Source organism: Neomonachus schauinslandi, chromosome 6 (genome assembly GCF_002201575.2).
Source record: "Neomonachus schauinslandi chromosome 6, ASM220157v2, whole genome shotgun sequence".
Taxonomy (NCBI): Eukaryota; Metazoa; Chordata; class Mammalia; order Carnivora; family Phocidae; genus Neomonachus; species Neomonachus schauinslandi.
Window position 1 is genome coordinate 104868080 of NC_058408.1, and position 23331 is coordinate 104891410.

A 23331-nucleotide genomic window follows, 5' to 3' on the forward strand; every position below is an offset into this window, starting at 1 on the left:
GGCCCTGGCTCCAATGATACTCAAGTGTGCCAGAAGGATTGTAAGGTATGGCAGATCCTTCTACATATGTCAACTCATACTGAGCTGCAAGAAAGAGTAACAGCTAACACAGGCCTTGTGGCCACACCGCTGGGTCCAAACCCAGGTATTGGCAACTTATCTAACCTCAGTTTTCTCACCTATAAAATGGGAATACTCAGAGTACCTTCTCCATAGGGTTGTTGTGAGAAGGGACTGAAAACCTAAGAAGTGTTTAGAAGAATTCCTGGCAAGCTCAGGATAAATCTTACCTATCACTATTACCTTGGCTTTGAGTAATCCAAGTAATTAGAGCTCTCGGCCATTTGGTCCTTCTCCACAAAGCCACTCTGCTCTTTTGACTTGGTTTTGCTCAGATGGGTTCATGTGCTCTCCTCTGCCTGGAGCAACTGATCCTGTATCTGTGCACTAGGATGGGGTGAGATTCAATTCCCACCCCGCATCCTCTGCTTTGGTTTGGCTGAGGCCCAAAGATTTCAGACGGCCCCAGTGAACTGCTCAGGTCAAAATAATTAGGCTATACCAAGTGTCATAAGAAAAAAAAAAGCCAGAAAATGTTTAAATGGGCCTCAATTGGAGAAGGCTGGGACCATTCAGAGCAATAACAAATGAAAGTCAGATGCAAACATGGAGAAAGCCCACTGTTCCCTCTAAATTACAGGAAATTGGTACTGTCTGATTGCGAGGGGCTCTTTCCCTTGAATTTCTGGTGGGAGGTCACGAGATGGGGGCATGCATGTGGGCAACGGTGGGGGTCAGGAGAGCGATGGGGCAGAGGGACAGTGACTCTTCCACTATTCCTTCCCACAGGTCATCTTTTCACCTACCTACTCTGTCCATCCTTCAAGAAATAGGTTAACCTGCCTCCTCCAGGAAGACTTCCCTGGCAACTGTCATAAGATAGAATCCCTCCTTTCTTTACAAATCCCTTGGCATTTCTCATCTCACACCCCTGTGACATCTCCTTATATTTTGGCATTATAGTTTGTTTTCCATTTCAATATGTCCTATTCCCCAATTAGACTTAGAAGCTCCTTTACTGTAGTTTATATATCTATGAATCTCTCACAGTGCTGAGCCCCTGGTAATGTTCCTAAGAAACAGATCCTAGTTGCCAGAGAGGTGGGGTTGCAAAGGGAAGAAGCTCAAAGGGAGCCCAAGTTTGTCCCAGCTTGGATCAAAGGTGTGGCCTTGGAAAGACACCTCCCTCCTAGGGGATTGGCACTCATTAAGTAGATGGGCATTTTCAGCTCTGATTTGCAATGGTTCTGGGCTTAATGCTCTCTCCTGTTACTTGACAGATATCACAGGAACCAACCATGGATGGAAGGCCTCCTAACTCTCCAGCCAAAAATTATGACCCAAAACTTCCTACCTGACTCAATCCCAAAGCGCTACAGACTAAGAAAGCAGAATCCCTGATCCAAGAAAAGTGTGGCCTAGCTCAGTAGTTCTCAACCCTGCCTTTCAACAAAATAGGCTGGAAAACTTTGCAGAACACCAATGCTTGAGTCCCACCTCAGACCCTATTCAACAAAACTCATGAGAGTGGGGGCTGGGACTGGGCATTGCTTTTTCTTTTTCTTGTTTTAAAGATGCACAACAGGAGAGAGCCTCAAGTCTAGCTGGAGAGACGACTGCATTATATATAGATATTTTACATGAAATAACAGTACAAAGGTGCTGCATGATAAAGTCAGGTGAGGGCTAAAAGAAATGCCTCCTATGATGAGTGCTAGAAGATATAGTGTGGTCAGGAAAAAAAGTCAGACTTGAAACAAGGGTGGGGTAGACAGAGCTGTTAGCCTTGTTCAGCTACGTACCCTCCGAACGAAACACGGGGCCTGAACACTCAGGGCATAGAAGCCACAGCGTGGAAGCCGCTCGATAGTGGTGTGCTAGGTGGAGGGGATAGCTTGGACAAAGGTGGGGAAATGGGAAGGTACCAAGCTAGGGAACTATAAGAAAATAAGTTTGGCTAAAGCAGGCAGATTTATCTGAAGGCACAGTTGGGGGTATAAGGGAAAGCCAGCCTAAGGCTTTAAATTCCAAATGACAGAATTGTGAATATTAGATGTTAATCTGAATCCTCTGGCAGTTACTTTTTCTTCAGTTTAAACACTCGGATTCTGAGACGGCAGCAGGTGGTTTGCATCTAGGCAGGGTCTATCAAAAGCCCCTCACTCAGCCTCCTTTCTTGCTGCCCACTTAAAAATTATAAGGATCCAAGATAAGATACACAGGTTGTGTGCATGAAACTAAACACGAGAAGGAGGCCCCTGGCAAGAGTCCAGTTCCCTTGGAGGTCTCGTTTTTACTCTGGAGAGTGTATCTGACAGGAAAATAAAGTTATTTAATGCTTTGGAAAGGGGTTCTGTGAAACTCACAAGGCTGCTTCCTCAGAGCCTGGCCAGGTCGATCCGACCTTTACTCTGGGACACTATCTCCCATCTTCAGCTATTCGAGAGGATCCTGTCCCATCTAAAAGGAACTCGGAGGAAAATCAGCAGGGTTTTGACTTGAACAAGAATACTGATTGCAGTCAACAGTTTGGAAAACATTTTCAACAAAACTAGAGCTTTCAGGTGGATTCATTGAGAAGGAAATGTTTCCCTCAATTCTCTACTCCTTGGTTTTTCTTAACCAATAACACTTCAGCATTTTGTCTGTCAAAAGCATAGAAGTGAATAAAAGAAGAATGTACATAATGTTGTCTGGACCCTTGACCTGCACTCCTGAGACCAGTATGCCAAAAAAATTTATAAACTCAAGAGAGAAAATTCTTGGGGCAACTGGCTGGCTCCATCATGGAGCATGCACTCTTGATCTCGGGGTCATGAATTCGAGCCCCAGGTTGGGGGTAGAGATTACTTAAAAAAAGAGAGAGAGAAAATACTAATTGGCTTTCCCAAATTAATGGTTTCAAATTTTAAAAGAGAAAACAAGAAAAATATTTGCATTCAAAGTTCTTTATAGTCTGATAGGTAACACTTAATAATGAACGCAATGAACAAATAAATGAGTCGTCCTGGGACGTATCTTAATTCTTCCCTTGCATAACCCCAATAAATCCATTGTCTCCTATCCTCTCCTGGCCAGGAGGGACACCCCAACACCCTGTATAAAAGGAATAGTGTAGGTTTAAAAAAAAAGAAAAAAAAGCATAGTTTTGTCTTTCAAAAAAATGGAAACAGGCTGTGTGTGGATGAAAAACCAAAAAAAAAAAAAAAAGTTTTCCTTGTACATTTGTTGTTTTGCTTCACTGATGCCCAAACTGATGAGCTGATTGGCCTTTGTGTGGACAACTTTGTTCTAAAAAAACAACCTAAAACCTCTGATCCTGATTGTCAGAAATTTAGCTTTGGCCCAGGAAGAAAGCAACATTTTTTGGTTACCTTGGATTCTAAAGTAATTCTTGATGAAAGGGAATCACGTTAAAATTATTCTTATATAGCACACCAATCCACTACCTAAGTCACCTTTATAAAAATATCCCTCATTATCCTGGTGCGGAACGAAGCCTAGGGAATTAATTTGTACAAATAAGTATTAAATAAAAATGGGGACTTGCCACATAATAATCAGATGATGGAGGTAATCCAGTCTTAGGGGTAAGAATCTGACATTGAGTGGTTACCTTTTAAAAACATAATAACATTCATTGAACTAGGATTTGTTCCAAATGAGCGTTAAATCATGCTAGTTGGATTTAAAGAAATCTTAGCAATGGAGAGCTGTTGTCTTAGTGGAGGTATATCTCCTCAATAAACAAACACGCAAACTCAGTTTTAGAAATTCATTCTGGAAAAATAGAGGAATATCTGGAAAAGAAAAAGCAGAAAGTGTGTATGGGGGGTGGCTACCTAGACTACATCCAGGTAAAGGGTTTCATTTCTAGAAAAGCAGCGCCACCTGCTGGTCAACTGGCCTTCCAAGCCCCTCTGTGGTTTGCCGGCCATCATCTGTCTTGTAATCTATGCATAAATATACAGCAGTATTTCTCAGCTGCTGTTATACATAAGAATTTTATTACCAGTCGGCAGATTTCTAACACACTGGTTGCAGTTTAATAATCCCCTATTACCTGAAGTATGGGTTATATAAAAACCTAGAATGTTAATTGTTGACAAACCAATTCTAATATGTAAAGCACTGTAAGTCACCCAGTAAATAACCAAATAAATCGAAAGGGATAGCTCTTTTTCCTCTAACAGCATGTTATTAAACAACACAACTTGATCACTTACATAAAAATAATGTTCATGCATTTCGATGTACTAAGAAATCGGGAAAAATGCATTATAATCTTACTAACTGAAAGCTTTTCCTTCATTTACAATTTAGAGGAAAATATTTTTGCTGTGAATATTTTTTTCCCTTCCTTTAAAAAATGGACCTAAACCGAGGTGTCATTTAGGAAATTTTCTCATATAACAAAACCTGAGTTATAAATAACTCAGATTACATCTATAAAATGCTATATTTTTAAAATGGCAATAGAGAAGTCATGGAGAATATAAGTCACTGATACAGTGAGCAGAGAAACACTACCTGTCATTTTTCAGAAAAAGATCACACAAACGCGATAGCAAAGGAACACAATAAAAGGAAGAAACAGGAATGTGATAGGTGACTCTGATTATATCTGCAAAGGAAACTGTGATATAAATTAACACCCAAGCACCCACGAAAGGCATATTGTATGTAGCTTCCCCACGAGTGATCGTTATGCAGCAGAGAAGACTGGTGATTTTGAAAGAACAGAAGTAAAATGTAGGCTGTGAAATCTGGTGGTGATAACTAATGACCACACAACTTACAACTCTGATTTGATCTGTAACAGAAAAAAATAAAAAAGTACTCTACAGGATAGATGTATGCAATAGGGGCCGTATTTTTCACTTGAAACAAATAAACCCCAAATGGGATCAAAGGGCCCCAGCAAATGAAAAATGACAGTTCCTATGTTGCCCTGATTTGATCTCAAGCAAAACTACCATGCTGATAAGATTCCAGAGCTTTGGAGGAAGGCAGGGCCTGGGTAAAGGATTTGGGCCCCATTTGGCCCCAATTCTCACACTAATCTCACTAATGAGAAAATCAACAAGAAGCAGAGCCCGACTATTTACAAAGCAATTTAGGAAAGGTGATGATGTGAAGTCTCAACACCAACCAGACCTCAAAGATGGGTTGAGATCAAGACCATCATCAAGAAAAGAAATTCTGATAGAATTTGAAAGGAAAGAAATGTCATCTCTCCCCACCGTCTGTTCTCCTCTTGTTTGCTCTCCAGCATTCCTTCCATCTTCCAAGAATGCACCGTCCATGTCCATGGTATAGATGGAAAAGTCATAAGGCAGTTTCAGTAAGATGAGGAATGATGAGATCAAAGTCACAGGTGCTCTATGAGATAGGTCCCGTTATTACCTCCATTTTACAGATGGGGAAACTAAGGGATAGAAAAGTCCAGAAACTTGCCCAAAGTCCCACAGTAGTAAGGGTTGATGTTCACTTAGATGAAATGAGAATAAAGACTCATACATGTGCAAGCCATTACTCTTATTATAGCAATTGGCACGCACTGAGCATCCATTTGGTGAACATATCAAAACATGACTGCTCCAGGAATGATTTCCAAAGTCCCCAGAAAACATACAAATCCCCCTGCTTCCCTCCCTTTCCCTACTCTGAGGTTCCCTAGAATTTCAGGCTTTAATTGCCAAGGAGAATCACTTAGCTCACTGCACAGTGAGATGAATGGCTTGGGAATCCCCAACTGGATAGCTGAGAAAAGACAGGAGATGTCTGCCTATTGGATATCCATCTTCATCTTCATTGAAGAAATCTGTGAAGGAGTGGCCCTTCCAGCAACTAGTCCCTTGCACATGTCACATCCATCTCCCAAGACCTCCAGGCCACATGACCTGAGCTCCTTCCTCCACCCCATCTGCATGCCTAGCAAGCTCCGTTCAGGCATTTTCACAGGGTCTCTCTTCTCTGCAGGTCATCGTACCTCCTTTTCCAGTAACACCTGTTTAGGGCTTTGGCTTTGAAGCATCCCTGCTATCCCTGTTCGGATGTGTTCTCTCAGTTGGACTTGTTACAGGCCATATGTGGAAATTTACTCATCTGCACTGAAGAAATGGCCAGATCGACCTTGACAAAATGCAGAGAGCAATTCAAAGCCACTCAAAGGTAAGAGAATGAATGCTTGGTGCAGTCTGAGAGCTCTGTGAGCAATCTGGAAAACTCTCTGTCCCCTCCTTGTCTCAAGCAGAATAAACAGAATCATGACACTTAATAGGAAATTGCCATGAGACACACTCAGCCTTTGGACACCTTGAGGTGGGAAGAATTGCCACTTGGGCACTGTTGGGTTCGATCTGCCTACCTTAAGTCAGGGTCAATGATCCTAACAGTCATGAGTGGACTGAAATCTTTCTCCATATTTGGGCGGGCTGATAGCTCTCTGCAAACCCATACCTCTCCTCATATTGGCCTTACCCCATGCATTAGTATTTTTGTGCCACCCTCACTCACAGGAAAACGATCAGGCTTATTAAATGCAAATGTCACAAGTCCTTGATTTCCTAGGACAAATGCCCTACATATACATGTATCCTTCATGTGGTGGTATCCCTCTCTCTCCTCATTTGATACTTCAACAGGGTTTTGCCTACTGTGATTTAATTCTGTCTAGATCTTTTTTAGTCTGGATCCAATTTAATCGCTTCTAGATCTTCTTTCCCAATATCTAAGCTTCACAAAGAATATGGATTGTACCTGCTAGTTGATAATTTTCAAGAGCCATCAGTTATGTCCTTGATTTTCTTGCTACATTTCCCCCTTTATTCTCCTTGTATCATATAAATAAATATATATGCGTGTGTGTGTGTGTGTCTGTGTATACACATTGCTGTAAGTTGTTTAGAGAGTTTTAGGAAACTTCATGGATCTGGGCAGTCCTGCTTCTGGCATACCATCTATTCATTCAACTGATGATTGAGAATCCCTTCATTTATTCATTCTTTCACTCCTCAAATATTTACTGAACTGGAATCCTTCAGGCCATTTCCTACTCAGGTATTCTTGCCAACACATGAGGCCCAGCCAAGGATGCCAGCATGCTGCATTTCTGACCTTGGAGGGAAGGAAGGCAGTCCCTGTGTCCTTTCTTGACTGAGTGCAATTCAACAGGCTCCGGCCCAGAAAGCTGCCATTGGCCAAAGTGGAGATCACTTTAATGCAAGCAGTCAGCTCCACTTCCAAAAGATGGCCCATGCTCTGGTCTACAGATGCCCTTCTATGCACTGTTGGTGCATCTTGTGTAGCTCGAGCTCCAGGAAGCGGTCTTTCTCACTTCACTTAAAAGCCGGCTCAGTGCAACTGACTATCCCTAACGTAGATCTGCTTCAGAAGCTTCCACTTTGAGTTTGCATAGAGTTTTCTCTAGGAATATTTGGTAGTATTTGCCCTGCAATATTGAAGGGGATAGAATGGGGGCCTTCGGGTTTACCAGAAGAGGTCAAGGGAGTTTCTCTATTGCTGTTTCCATTGTTGGCGGGAGGAGAGCTCCTTCTGTGGATGACCAAGGGAGATGCTCTTGAGAAGAAATGTCTCTGAGTCTCCAGACCCTTCCCCCAGTTTGTCTGAGCTGGACTTCAGAAGAATGTCTCCCCAGAACAAGAATCCATGGGTGTGTCTAGAATCTCCCTCCAAATCAGGCACCGTCTAGCTATTTACAAAAAAGTCTCTTTAATGCTCTCTGGGATCTTAAATGTGCAGGTATGACAATGCCGGACTTGTTTCTGCACAGTTTCCTCTTGGGAAAATGGCTGACTGGGGAAGCAGAACCCTTATAAGTAAATGTGGGGATGGAAGATTCCCTGATTATCTACGAAATTCACCATACTGGTTTGGGAGAAAGCCCTGGAGAGAGAAGAAACAGTACACGGCCAATTGGGTGGGCGCATTCTGCCTCATTCCAGTTCCAGAAGCTGGCATTCTCGGCAAGTCCAGGAGCCCAGGACTCTAGTGCTTTTCCACGCCATTTTAATGACCCTTTGAGGTCATGGTGTGTACAAATCCCACAGCCACGTTTGGCCAACGTACAGTCACAACGAGTACAAAGGTCTTGTGCACAGAGAAATAAAAAGGAAAAGAAAATTGTGCCGTGGTACTTAGATATGCCACGTGACTTCCTCGGACTCTGTGTGGCAGTACTTCACAGGAAATGTGTTTTGTATTTCCACTGGAGTAGGATAAGTGGTTGGAAACTACAGTGGATTTTCAGTGGATGGGATGTGAAGGACTTTATTATTTGTTTCCTCGATAGATGTAAGGAGACATGCTGTCTCCCTGAGAAAGACGGGAGGAGAAAGGTCTCATTGCCAGCCACGGGGATTTGAGAAATAATTTTCATGAGCTCTAGCTGAAGCTACCACATGCAGCTTGAGCCAAGACCTTCGGGGCTGGTCACATGTCCCCGCCGTGGCGCCCACTTGTTTCTGCTGTCCAGCCTGGGCCAATAGCATTTGTGGTAACAGTTGGGAGCTGCCTGCCTCTGTCCCTGTCAACACACTCAAGATGTGAGTCTTATTGGAAATGGGGAGGATGACGAGGCAGGAAGAAGAAATGGGGGTTAGAAAAAGAAAATAGATGGAGAAGACCCCAAGACTGGGGATAACGGATGCAGCTTGGTAGGTCTCCAGTCTCAGCTGAGGCTTTAAATTCCCCTCCAATCGAAGAAAACTCTACTGAGCCCAAACAGGAATCACAACGACGGCTGGGTCAGCTGGGGAGAATTAAGCTCAAGAAATTTAACTAATGCAACTCAACTACTTCAGAGCCATTAATTAAACTTTCTTTAAAAAGATTTGAACTTCTCAGATCTGCATATGGATAATGTGCTTCAGCTGCAGAGTCCTGGCGGCTGTAGATCACGCCTTCCTTTCCTAGGGCAACTCAGAGCAGCTCCCTCCACCTCCTCCTGCCACAGCCCCTCCTCTTCAGGTCTTCCCCACCCTCAGGGGGGAGTCTCCCAACTGCCTCACCAGCCCAGCCCCTTCTTCCTCAGCGCGCCAGCGGAAGACTTGCTAAAACAAAGCCTCTGTGGTCCCTTTCCTGATCCAACACCTTGAATGCATTCTATTGTGTTGCAGATGAAGAACAAAACCCCTTCAGGATTCCTCTCCCTGCGAATAGGTCTTAGGCTCCAGCCTAACTGGGTGACCAGCGGTTCAACGGTTCAACCTTGTATCTGAGTAACTCAACTAGCTCCACAGCCCATGGAGCCATCCGGCTTGTTCTGGAATCCCAGCCCCAACTGCGGACTCAGGCAGGACCCCAGGCAAGTTATCGAACCCTCTCTGAGCCTTAGTTTCATCTGTAAATGGCACGGTTTATAGGTGCCTCCGTTTACAGCTGCCTCGACCGTAAAAAACTGTTACTACCTCAAAATGAGGATTAAATTCGTATTTGTAAAAGATACCGCATCTGCAAAGCAGAAAATGCTGTGTTAAATTTAACAACATACACACACACATATAGGCACACACACACACACACACACACACCCCCTTGCTGTGTTCACCTTGCACACGGTAAGATCAGCCACTACACCAAGTCTAGTCTCCATGGGAATCTAAGTTAAGCGCTAGCCACCTAATACCACCACATTAAGAAGCCTCGGGTTCTGCGTGATGGAGGGCCAATAGGTTAATAGATCTGCCTGGAGAATGGGCCATTACTCAGATAAGACAAAAACATCAACCCCTCCCCAAAAAGGGAAACGGATTTTTCGGCAAATCTTAGCGAGTTTCACCCGTCCCTCCTCACCGATATGTCTGATCTGTTTATAATCTCCAATTCACTCCATTCTGAAAAGGGCTCCCATTAGGCTCATTGCTTCTAGGCTTAAATGCGAGTCAAAGATCCCAAACTCTAAGATCTTTCCTATGAGCATGCTGGCAAACATCTTGAATTTGTTGGGCCAGATGACAGACGTCCATCTCAGATGAAGGAAGCATCCGAGTGAAGCGATGGGCACCATCCGAGGAGGAGGGAGAATCCCCGGGCATGACTGAGACCAGGCAGGTTGCACATCAAGTGCTCATTTCCATCTGGATGAGACTTGAAGGCAGGACGCGGTGGAGCCCGTGCGGCCGCCCCCCAAGACTCTCGCCAGTGACTTTACACCATTACTGGTCTGATACTAATTTGAGACGAAGCCCATTCGCATCACAACAAATTAACCACAGACATGCGATGGCAATCAACTCAGGGGGCTATCCTGAACGCCGGCTGGGGGATTCCCTGTCTCCACGAGCCGCACGCTCCCACAGATGTTTCTAAAAGCCTCTTCCCAGAGGCCCATTTAGAGAGAAATTAAATGCAACTTTGACTTAATTAACGCTTTAAATGATAATGAATACAATGTAGATTCATAGGAGGCATTTACATTGTGTTGTAAAATTGATAAAAATTTAATAACTCTTTGTTAATAAGTTATGTCTCCCCAGACCCATAAAGCCTAAGGCACTGCAAACTCCAGACTGGGTCTAATCCAGGCTCCTGGTGCAGGTGGAGGAGGGAGGCAGAGATGGACTTGACATTTGCTCCAAGCCTGCTCTAATTCAAACCTCTGCTTGTTCATCAGTACTTTATTTCATACAGTAAAGGTCAGGATTTGGGCTCAAGGCAGAGCCTTGACAAGAGAGCTCAAGTGAAAGGCGGACTGGCCCTGGCATCTGTCGCCTGAGATAGTGGAGGAAGGGGGGAGATGGAGAGCTAACTGGCCACATCCGTCCTCCTCCATGGGGGTAAGATGGAGGATCTGATGCCCAGTGGTAGGAGCTGTCAGGCTGAGTATCGTGACAACCGGCCACCGTCCAGAGTAAAAATGCAAACATAATTTCCATGTCACCTTGCAGAAGGACCTCTGCTCAGCCTACTTGTGGCACGTTGACGTCTTTTCTAGTTTGTCCTTGAAAAGCTGAGTCACTTATTAAAGTGTCGTACTCCTGGGAAGGGAGGTGTTCCAGTGACAGGAGTACACACAAGGGACCCTTCCGTCTTTCCTCCTTCTGACCTTTCTACTACTTGTCTCCTAACTCTGTTTCGAAGGATTTCTTTTGAAAAGTTGGCTGCCTTTTGCTCAGAAGGTCCCTCTTCATCTAAACGAGGGGGCTCTTCATAGCATGTTTACCGTAAAGAATTCAACAATACTTTTTTGGGGCGGGGGGGGGAGCACAACGAGGTCCCCAACACAAGTCAGCTACTTCACCTGACACTCACCTGAAGAAAGTAGCTATTTATTATGAGTGAAAGCATTTGAAGATAGGCATTTCAAGGGATTCTTTTCAAAGGAGATTTTGCCCACGCGTGATTTTGGCCTTACAATGCTGATTTAACGATTTGTCAATAGAACTCAAGTCACTCGAGTGTCACTTTAGTTACTTTAGTCACCTGTGTAAGCACGTGGAAAGCATATTTCTAGTCAACCCATTGCTAAATGTGCCTACCACAGAATCGAGTGAGAGGCATTGGCTTCTGTAACCTTGCCTGCTACCAACAAAAGTACCCGAAGATGCCCTCCCAGGTACATCGTTAGTCTCTCGGAATGATTAAATGGCTATCCGGACCTATTTACCTTCCTGTTTTCACGTCCTGCAATGAAGTGCGAATGGCCAACTCAGGGAGCGTGGGGCAGGGCTAGCGCAGAGCTAGAGTGGAATCCGAAGGTGCTTGAGTGTTTGCTCTCATGGAATGTAGGGAAGGAGAAAGAGACAGATCATAACCAGCGTGCACAAGAAAAATGGGAGAAATTGCAGACCCAGAACGAATGGGCTTACAGAATGCATGGGAAACTATGATTACATTGATTTAGGCTGAGTTTCCTTTGGCTCTCCTTTTTCTTTCTATCACTGATGATCGTGGTGGGAAGAGTCTTTGGTTTCAGGGCCCAGAAGTAAAATAAACAAATACAATTTGGGGGGAGCTTGAGGACGTCACCCAAAACTACACATAAAAGGAATCAGATAATGATAGGCTGTTGATTTTTAAATACAGCTTATTAACTCAAATCCCTCTTTAAGAGTTAACGGAGACTGTCAGTATAGGGTGTGTCCTGTTATAGACATTTTCCTAGAGCTAGTTCCACCCCTTGCCCTCGTATCTGATTCTATGTACTTCAAAATGCCATTAGTTCACTCGAGTGACTTTAGTTCTATTGACAATGTTAATTCTCTGCCCGTACAAACCAGAGGCTACTCGGGATAAGCTGATTTTTGTTTATTATCTGACAAGACTCAAGATTACACTAAACTGATTTTTGTATGTGTCCCTTCAACCTAATGGTATTGGACTGCTCCTCTCAACTTAACCACTGGAGTTGAATGCCTCCTTGTATTAGATTTATACCCGAAATAAAAGTCACGCGCCATTTAAAATTAGCTACAGTAGTTTGCAAAAGGGTATATGTAATTGTGCAGGTTTAAACTATTAGTAAATTGAAAGGTTGGTGTGAGTGATCGCACATGTACTTGAGCTAAAACTATTTCTAAGTGCAAGTCTAAAGATCTGTTTCTCTTCCAGCACATGATTAATTTGTTCATGCCAGGGCTGCTGATGGCTTGCGGCCGGCATCATGTCACACAGGTCTCGGCAGGTTTGAATCAATAGGGTCCTATGTTGTCGCTGCTTCAAACTTTCACTGTCCCTTTCTATTAGACTGAGCAATCAGATATCAGGCAAGACCAAAACAACACGAAAAAATTCTGAACAGAGGAAAAGCACTATTTTATAAAATTCTATGGATGCAAAATGGAACTGATTAGAACCTACATCTATATTTATTTGTTTATGTTGCTAGACATCATTTTTTTAAAAATATTTGATGGTCCTAGAACATGGCTACTTGTAAAACGTCTGGGCCCATATCATCTTAGTGTCTTTCCGAAGAGCTGGTACTCCCGCCCAGGATCATCTGGAGTAGAAACAAAACCAGGACGATCGGAAAATGAAGCTTTGTGCACCGACTCCAGCTTACCATAAGGAACCATTCAGTCTTGCCAAAAACATAAGTCTTTGATGAATCCTTACTGTGGTCACTATGTGCTTTACTTTTCTGACACTGTTTTTTAAAGTCTTTTGTAAAGGAGTCCTTCTTCCCTGAAGAGCTTTCTGTCTGCACAGTCTGACCTTACGTCTCTCGAGTTCAAAAGAAGACAACTGTCAGAACAGAACGTGACTTTGCAATGACCGATCCTCGGTAACAGGCCACACCTCCAAGGAGAGGTGCCCTGAGCAGGCGGGCCCTGCTGCTAGAAGGCAGATTTTTTAAAACTGTGTGAACACTTTTAATATATTACTACTCCTCTGGGAACTAGCTACTTTTCTTCCCACTTCAGAAAACACATAATGGGACTTTGTGTTTCAATTTAACGTCCCTTGAAAACGGAAATCTTTCCCCTTATGAGAAAAAAAAAAAAAAAAGCAAGGAGGGAGACTAAAAGCAAGAGAGAAATGAATTAGGCAGTCTCCAAAGCACACTGGCTCAACTGGGAAACTGCGACCAAAGCAAGCTCCGTAATAATATAATGACCTTTAATGAGTGTCTTGGGAAACAATACGGCCCCAGCATAAAAGACAAAGGGCAAAACCCATCATGGCTCTCCTGACACTAATTCAAAATGATTTTCAGAACAACTAAAGAATGTAAGAGAAGTAATCTGATCCGCCCATCTGACCTCACTTTGATTCAAGGGCCCTTCTCCTGCCATTTCTAATTGTCAAACCCTCTACATTTCACATCTGCTCATATTTAATGAAAAGCCCACTCTCGCCACTGCTCTTTGAGTCAACCAGCTCTGTCAAATGGGCACCACCCAAACCCACCACCAGCAAGGGAAGCCCAGGGATTGCTATTGGAGCCCTGCCAGTGGGATTCTGCGTAGAGATAGACATTTTTTAATTGGAGAAGAAGGGTTTACGTGGGTGCATGAAGGGGCTCAAATTGGAATGGATTTTTCTAACTTATTATTAATGGTCAAAGGTGAGAGGACTCACACAGGGGTGGATGAAATCTGCTTTCTTTCGATGGCGTGAGGATGGCGGGGAAACTGATGAAACAGAGGAGGCGACCCCCCCCCCCACCCCTGAGCTGTCGGTATCAGTTAACGCTTCCACATACAGCCCAAAGCTCCGTGTTTTCTATGGTGGGGCTGATTTGGGAGGATAGAGAAGGACAACAGTCTCACGCACAGGATGTTTCCAAGAGGATGGGACAATCCCACCCTAAGTTTTTCTTCTCTTGGCCTCCATCAATGTTTGGATTAAATTGCAGAGATGAGAAATCCCTCCAATTATGGTTTCTCCTGGATGAAATGGAAATTACACACGCTGGGTATCACGGGCCTCACACAGGGGACACACATGTTACTGTGATTGGTATGGGCAGTTCTTGCCAAGACACGACCACATACAGCCCAAATGGCTCCTTCCTTTTCTCCACTGAATTCCTGGCCAAGGTTTTAGAGCCTAGTGGTTATCTGAAAACAGAAGAAGGTGTGCCTTAGGCAGACGGGTAACCCCGGTGGCTGGTGGTTCCGTTCACGGCCATCAGTCAAAGATGTGGCCAAACGGTGCCACCACAGCTCACCACTTTGCTCTTCCTCCCCCAGCTCCTGTCTTGAACCTAGTGTCTTGCCGGACATCTTAGACAAACAAATCCCTTGTGCGGTTGCAACCGAGTTCTCCTTGCCACGTCATAGGAACTAGCAAGAATTCTCACGATGAGAATAAAAGGGTAAAGGTTCATACTGTGGCATCTGAACACAAGATTTGAAAGGAGCTTCCTTCCTAGAATTTTAGGCAAATGTGGTTGGGACAGTCCAAAATCCCTCTCGACACAACCTCTATTAAGTATCACTTTTAAAAATGAATCCTATTTCTTGGCACTGTTCTGGAAGAACAGTGAATTGTGAAGAAGAAAGGACGATTCTCTGGTCCCAGCTATAACTTTTCCAAGTGACTCTACAACAGTTAGATGCCCAGATTGTGCCTCAGACCCGAGCAGCAGGTTCAAACACCAGCATGTGGCCCAGCATACCACTCTGCTGCATACAGTGACGTCAGGGCCCCCTCAGCCCCAGGAGCCTCCGTGGATCACTGTCCCACAAGCACACCATGCTGGGACCGCCTCCAACACCAGCACATATCAGTCAGCAAGTTCCCCGCATCCCAGCACCTCAGGGTGCACACTGGGGCTTTCAGTAATATCACTGGGCAACCGTCGGTTAAAATACCCGCGCAGTCCACGCGGTGGGCCAGGATGAGGGAGGTGTCAGGAACCTGGTGTAGGTCAGCATTGCCGGTTGCCAGCAGCTAGACCCTGACCTTTGGTTCTTTACCATCCCTGACTTTGTGGGTGAACGAAGACGACTGACCTCAAAGTCCTGTACAGCGGACTCCAGGAAATCATGGCAGCTCACGGCTTATAGCTTTTGTTGTTATTCGGAATCACAATTGCTACAGGAGACCTTAGTTAAAGTGTGAGATTCTATTTTTGGGAAAAAATAATGCTCCTTTGAATTAGTCAGCTTTCTGAGGGAAGCCCTAGACTGCATCAGTCAATAGAGGTTTACAGGTTTAGAATACTCATTTCCAGAACATAGGACACAATCTGGCACTGGAGGAACAAGATACAGGTTAAAAAGACAAAGTTTAAAAAATAAAAGAAAGAAATCCACATTCATCTTAACCCTGTTGTATTTTGGAAACTATCTAATTTAATGATTTAATAATTTAGTGATTTAAATAATTTAATGATTTAAATAATTTTAAATAATTTAGTGATTTAAATAATTTAATGATTTAATAATTTAATCTACTTTTACTTGTTCCCTCTCCTTCCTCCCTGCAACCCAATCCAATGGATAGCCTTGACCCAAATATTAAGATATGCATTTGCACACATCTTTGTATTAATACTGTATTTGTATTAATACAGTATTTGACTTGTTGTCACATTAATTTCCATTTATATTTATTTAAAGGAGAAAGAGGGAGACTATCACTAGACTCTACTATCACAGTCCTGCACGCCATTCCCAGAAGCGCAACGAGTTAACAGAATGGAAGGGAGGCCTTCCCTAGCAGGTACACAGGGACACAGGCAGCGAGGACGACATCCATCACCATATACAAGGTCACACTGGGAAGAAAACATCAGCCGGACGGACCCACAAGAACCACAGGGCACACAACACAAGACGGGGATGATACCACAGACAGCACAGACACGGAACTCCGTGTGTCGGGGTCAAACTTACAGGCACGGAAACTGGTGGAGCAATCATTAACAGAGACAGAAGAAAGTGGGAAGGTTCTCTCAAGGGTGTCCATGTTAGCACGCACACGGCCTGACATGCACGAGCAGTCACGCTCAGAACGTCCGCAATCAAAACAACATGCCCGTCTCATTCTCTTGTAGATGGACATCTTGGCTATCATCATGTGGTTGGATGGAGGAGAGGAAGAGCGGTAGTTAATGGCAAGGTCACACACAGCAAGGCAGCTAGAAGGGAGCTAAAGGGATTTAACACAGGTCTTAGTTCACATTAACAGTCTTGACCCAGAAAAAAAAAAAAATGCAGAGTGACTGCTGGTAACAGTTTGGTTGTACATCAAAAAAAGCAGCGAAAATATAAATTGCCTTTATCATCCCCCAAGGCTGTTGTGTATTATTTTTCTCCCCAGGTAAAGTGGGTGACTACAGGAAGCAGGCATGGCTGATTACAATCGGGTTCTTGGATGAGAAGAAGAGCACGTTAGAGACAGCAAAAATGTAACCAACATTTTTCCCCTGGCGCAATTAATACAGGAGGTCAAAATAAACACACAGCCAATCAATTAATTGCTTATTTGGTACAATAAATGGTTTTTGCAAGATGCAAAATATCTAATATGTAGGCTTTCTAATTTCCATCCATTTCTGGGCATGAGGCAGAGCCTAGGACAAGTTTTCATCAAATTAGATATGAAACGATTACATGTTAATATAGAATCTGAGGATGCCTCTGCTGAACTTCCCCAGAGTGAGTTTACATGATGCCTACAGGAATTTAAATTTACTCTTGACAGAACAAATATCCAAATCTGTCCATATAAGAAATGCAGCTACTCAAGGCTAACGCTGCGTATTTGACATTAAAGGCAGTTCACAAATTAGAAATCACCAAAAGCATATGAGATGTTGGTCTATTGGAATGCATTTAGCTACTCATGGGTGTATTTTCTGCTTAAAGCTGGGAGAATCTGAAAATCACATCTGCTTTTCTCTCCCCACCCACTGAAAATCCAGAAAGCCATCGAGCTATCGGTTAATCGTAATTTTTTCTTATACTGAAAATATTGGACTAAATAGATTAGAGATTATAAAACATGAAGTAAGAAATTAGGTCCCACATAAAATATCTTATTTATATTTGCGTGCAGCATTGATAGCTCTTCTAAAGCTGATATCGTAGGATCTGGCCTGCCTGGGGATCCAACTTGAGTGCTGACCTACCAAGTGCAAACCTTGCTGGACATCACCGTAGTGGTTCTCAAGACACTTCACCCTTAACCTTCAAGCCAATTTATATTTCAGTACGAGGAGCTTTTTTGTGCCTCATTTTGATGCTACAACAGGCAAACGTGTTTGCTTATCACTTAGCATGAACCAGCCTGCTTCTCTCACAGGATTGGAGAAGAACTCGTATTTATTCCAAACATCACAGCCAAATAGTAAGCCTGAACCGGAAAGGTGTTATTCCCTGCGCCCACACCTTCCATTTTAAAAGTCATTTTTCCCCCTCTTTCTTTTTCTTTGTGGAGAATGGTTGCACTCTTACTTTAAAATATGGCTTCTGGTTTTGCCCTCTTTGAATGTTACAGTCACCAGGAAGAGGGGTTTAAATCTCTCAAATGGGTCAAGTCCTGTTCTAAGACCTTTATGACTTGCCATACAGTATATTTGTCAAGCAGGGGTAACATTATGATTGTAAAGAACAGGCACTGGGGGAGATGAATGAGAGATCCTTTCCTGTTTAAACTTGGCTCCCATTTTTAGTGACATGTTCTTTTAGCATCCTAGCTAGCTGGTTGTTCAGATCATCATCATGCAGCCCCAGCCCTCTTCAATGCGTGGTACATCATTCCTGAGCTGAGCTTTTACCAAAAAAAAAAAAAAAGAAAGAAAGAAAAGAAAAGTTCCACTATAGCATTTGAATTGGAAGACTTTAGAAGGTATGGTATGAATACCCAGACACCCCAAATGGTAGTAGTTGAAGTCAAGAAAGAGGAAAAAGTCTTCAGCTGAAGACACAAAAATAAAATTATTTTACACTCATCCAGATCTGATGGACAACTTGTAGACTGCTCACTTATTTTTGGCTCGGTTCTTTTACTGGAAATATTGATTTGTTATTTACACAGAGGAGGGAAACAAAGACAATTTTTTGTTTCACTGTAAATAAATTGTTTTGAAAAAAATTTAATCAAATGCTGTAGCAGAAGAGAAGCCCATCAAACTCTGAAATGCTATGCTTCTCATTAGCAACAGTCCCTGGTTTTCATTTCCATACTGCCATTTTGGGTTCATATATAATAATAGAATCTGACACATTTATAGGGAAAGAGAGTTCTTCTATATATACCGTCTTTAAGGACAAGGGGAGGGCGGATGAGGCAGAATAACTTTTGAAACGATTCTGTCAGAGGTAAGCCCATCATAATGGGTGATTTTAAACCTCGTACTTGATAAGGGCTTCAGGTGGAAACACAACTTCAACCCAGTGCCTCTCAGGAACTGTTTGCAACGGTTATTGCTGGCTGTTCTGGAGACCATGCATTGTTCTAAAATTTCATATTGTTAGCATGCAGGAACAGGCTGAAACTGGTAATCGAAGCAGCGAAAAACCATTTGCTATAAGAAGATTAAATGTTAATTATAAGCAGTCACATTCCAAAGCAGCATATGCATAAAAAAGCAAACATGCTATTACTAGTCATTCCTCCCCAGTCATCATTTTTACACTCACACCAAATACAAAATAGAAATCTCAAAAGACAAACAAGCACCACCACAAAAAAAAAAAAAAAAAAAAACAAAACCCAGCAAGAATGATCAGTGAGAGGCTCAAAGACAAGACAGAAACAGTTAAAAATGATTGAGCCCCACATGTTGACAAACCTTTGTGAATTACAATGTCTAGACCAAGGTGCCACTGGCTGGGAGGGTGGCTCTCTCGCTCTACTTCTGGAATAGTCCCATTTTCATTGACACCCCCCACCCCTTAGACGTCTTCACCTACACACTTCCGGGCCCAATCTCTTAACAGGTAAGCCCAGCTGACCTCCCTTCTGGTGGAGCGATTCATCAGGCTTGAAGGATGTGTGTCCCAGCTGGGAAGAAAGAGCCCTCCTCTGGGCCATTAAATGGGTCCTGAACAAGCACTTTAACTAAAAACGTTTGATCATTTGACCACGTGGTGGGAGCTATTCCAGAGGATGTGGACACTGTGTGTAAAATTATACTCTCAAGTTGTAAAATAAAATTATATCAAAATTAAGTCGTGGCTCTCCTGATTTGGAAAACACCACCCCTTGTCCCCTTCAACTCTTTGGCTTCCTAATCCTCCGGTTTTGTTTTAGCGAATCACGGATATTCAGAACCGCTGGTGTTTTAGTTCCATTTCCCCGTGACTGTTTCCTCTTCTGGAGCCGATGTGGGTTAGAACGTTAATTTCAGATATCAGAGTGCCACTTAAAACTCCCAAGGTTAGGTTTCAAAGAGCAACTTTGAAAGTTTCAGTATTTATTTAAACCAGAAATAAGTTTCTTAATCTACTCCCTGGACACATAAAGTGCCCTCTCACCTTTGGCGTTTGCTGATTTTCTTTTTCACATCGTCACCCAACGCTCTCTTCCCAAATCCCAAGCCTCAGAAAAAAGGAATTTTCCGCAGGAGCTCAATGGTAATGCAAAGTAGATCTATGAGGACATCTAGTGGATCCGTGTGGAAGAGCAGCTAGTCAACAGACTACCTGAACTAGCTGGCCTTTCTCTGCAAGGGAGCAGGAAGGGACACTGTGTGCCTCCAAGAATTGACATCTGTGCAGTGTCATCTCAGTTCAGTGGTTCTTACAATTCCCAGCGGATGTTCAGGGGCCAGTGGGGATGAAGTGGTGAATTCTAGGAGTTGGTTCAAGAGTGGCGACTTGCAAACACGTTGGCTCTGCAGCCATGGCCAGCAGAGTGGGACCAGTTCAGCAGCAGCTGGCTGGGCCTCCTCAAAGCCGTGCTGCCGCTTCCTGAGACAGGAAACAGACAAGAGTGTGTCTCCGGTAGGTGTGAAGACTGTAGCTACTTGTCATTCCGTCTTAGGGCTTTTGGAACTTTATGCTCAATTAATTGGCCCCATAGGCCAGCTTAACTCAGGGAAAGCAGAAATATAAGCCTCTGGGGACTCCGTTTTCTCTTTGGCCCACGTCACAAGGTTCTTGTTCTTGGACTGGTGCCACCGATTCAAAGAGGTTATGTGGTTGCCAAGAATGAGACCCTGGGTCTCACCTTCCTCCAAAGAACTCTGGCTTAGCCCTTTTACAATTTGAGAAAAAGCTTTTATGTGCTTTCCTTCACCACAAGGGAGTGGATATTCATCCAATATTTCCATTAGGACTTCCTAGTGCTATTTGTAGAGATAAAATGAAAGTATTTCCCTAATGGACATCATCAAAGCTATCTGTTTACTCTTAAGTGTTTAAAAATGGGGGATTTCTCAGACCTACTCTTGGACCACTTTTCCTATATTTTCAAGGGTCGTGATCACGAGAAAAGAAACCTGTACTCAAGTGGCTGATGTAGATGTGGCTGGGTTACTGCACTTTCCTTGTGTCAAAGTGACAATCAGCTGTCACACTCAGGATCTCTGCCGGTTAGCCCTTCTGAGCCAAGCCAGGAATGAATAGGGAGCTGGACTCCATCCTGTGCTCAGCACCATCTGCCTCCTGCATCAGCAACCAAATGGCCAGCCAATTTCCAACTGCAGAATCTTAATTTCCAGGGTGGGTTGGAAGGGGCGGGAAAAGCAGCGCAGGACTGAGAGGCTCAGGTGGAGTTTTCCAACGGCCAGAGAAAAAGTATTCTAGGTTCAAATGGAGCAAATTCAAAGGAAGACTAGCGTGGACGAAGAAAATATCTGCCTTTCAGTTCACAGATACTTTTTAGGTCGCAATGACATGTTTAAGATCAATCCCAGTGAAGGAAGGATGAATTCCAAGCCTGAACCCTGAAGCTGCTCTTCACATGCTCAGCAGCAACTAAAATTAGAACAAGAAGCCTCCACGGAACGAAAAAGTCCACCGAGGTAGAGGGTTGAGACATGCTTTTGATGTGACCCTGGGAATCGGCGAGCATTCTTTCCAGGCCTGTAAATGAGGAATGATGTCTTCACTTAGCCAAATTCCTCCTATTCGCTTCTGCAGGGAGAAGAAAGATCTGCCAGGTGGTTTTCCAAGAACAGAAAGAGGGGAAAGAAAAAGCTAGTTAATGTCAGTGGCCCTAAGTACACAGAACAGAACTAGAGGATCCTGCCTTCCACACCAAGCGGCGGCTGTGGAAGGCAGAGGCATTTGGCACCAGAGCTGTTTGGTGACTGACATCCCCTTTCCTGTCTGCTTCCGAAGGATCACGAGGTACAGTAGGCGCCTCTGCAGGTATGAGAGTGGCACATGCCCTCGAGCCAGCCTTCCCGGTGCTCTGCAGATAAAGGGAGCCACGGAGTCCATCTTGGCGACGTTGTGTGACGGACTCAAGACGTCACTGATTTGTTTTGTTTGTACACTGAGCATTCTAGAGCCTCGAACTCTGAAGACTAGCCAGAACCAGATGACCCCCTTGCACGGTGCAAAGGCAAGGAGAGTTCTGAGTGCTGGGATATCTCCAGATGCCAGGACCACTGGACTGAACTGGTCTGCAGGCTGGGTCTCATTTTCCATGGAGTCTCCCGCGAGTCCGTTGAGTAGAGACCTGAGGACGCTCACTGCTGGTACCCCTGAAGCAGCATTGCCCGGAGTCACACACAGAAGCGCTGGCCCTGAAATGGCCCCATCTTGTTGGGTGAGAGGGGCCCTACTCTGTGAGTAAGTTAGGGGCTCAGAGACTTAACATTTACTTGTTCGGACTTCTACATGGCTCCCTAACGAAAAGGAACATTGTCCTTGAGCCATTTTTTTCCACCTGAAACAAGTAAATGGATCTTCCAAGATGCCTGACTAACACCCACAGCAGAACTGGGTATGTCCCAGTGGGTACTGATTGAAAGGAGAACTTTATTTTAAAGCAAGGGAACTTCGTAGACTGTAGGAAATAATTACCACTGTGGAAATACTTGTCTCCGGTAAGGTGGCTTAAGATACTTACAATCCCAAAGTTTGGTGTCCAGTTAATTCTCTAGCAAGCACTTCCTCGCATAGAGAGGTACATATATTATAATAAATACATTGCTCTCTCTATAAAATATCTCTATGCTTATATATAAAAATGTTCATTTTTACATACAAAGTACTGGTACATATCATATATATATATCACAACATAGGAATATATATGTAGCATATGTGTTTCCTGAAGGATAGGAATTCAAGCTCAGCAGCAGAGACCAGGTCTAATTTATCGAAGGCGAGCATGACAATGACCTCCAATTGACGAGGCATCTACAGCTATAGTGGTAATTACCTCAGCCTACTCAGTGTCCCCTAAAGGTCCCGAGACAAGGCCTTCAAGAGAAACACTGTGGTCAAGGTCTTATTTTCAAATGGAAAAATAAGACAGTGCCAGAAGCTGGCAAGAGGCTGGGGGATGGGAAGATGAATGGAGGGGGCTTCCCTGCTCTGGGGGGTCTCCAGCCCCAGGCTACTCTGCAGACCATGTTGGATGAGAGAGTTGGGGCATGATGTCACTGCTACATGCAACATAAATACCAAAAGAAAAAAAGAAACTGAAACTGTACAGAAAATAAAAGAAGTATCTCTTCTAGAGAAAGACAGGGGGAACTGGACTCCGGGCTACTGGGAACCCGTTTTACTCACAATATATCACTACCAGTGTGCAGTTAAAATAGAGTAGGGGCCGTATTCCAAGGCAGCAAAGAGAAAAAAAATAAATCAAAAATATGTCAATGATTAGAAGTTCAAGAAAATTCCTTCAAACACATCAATTCAGACATGACTTGTCCCCTGGGAGTCCACC

The 23331-nt window shown here is 43.7% G+C and overlaps 1 protein-coding gene across 16 annotated transcripts in view; it reads right to left on the minus strand.

The window, feature by feature from the left end:
• The window catches only part of KCNMA1 (potassium calcium-activated channel subfamily M alpha 1), a 728164-nt gene that overhangs the window by 102249 nt on the left and 602584 nt on the right, over window positions 1-23331 (minus strand). For 8 of the 16 annotated variants that reach the window (XM_021699675.1, XM_021699680.1, XM_021699671.1 and 5 more), the window contains one exon: window positions 23172-23180. The exons of 7 other annotated variants lie outside the window; for them this stretch is intronic. In XM_021699675.1, coding sequence (XP_021555350.1) covers window positions 23172-23180 — 9 coding nt within the window. Of the gene's footprint in view, window positions 1-16370; window positions 16545-23171; window positions 23181-23331 lie in introns of all 16 variants that reach the window. One more of the 16 variants, XM_021699669.1, reaches the window with a different exon arrangement.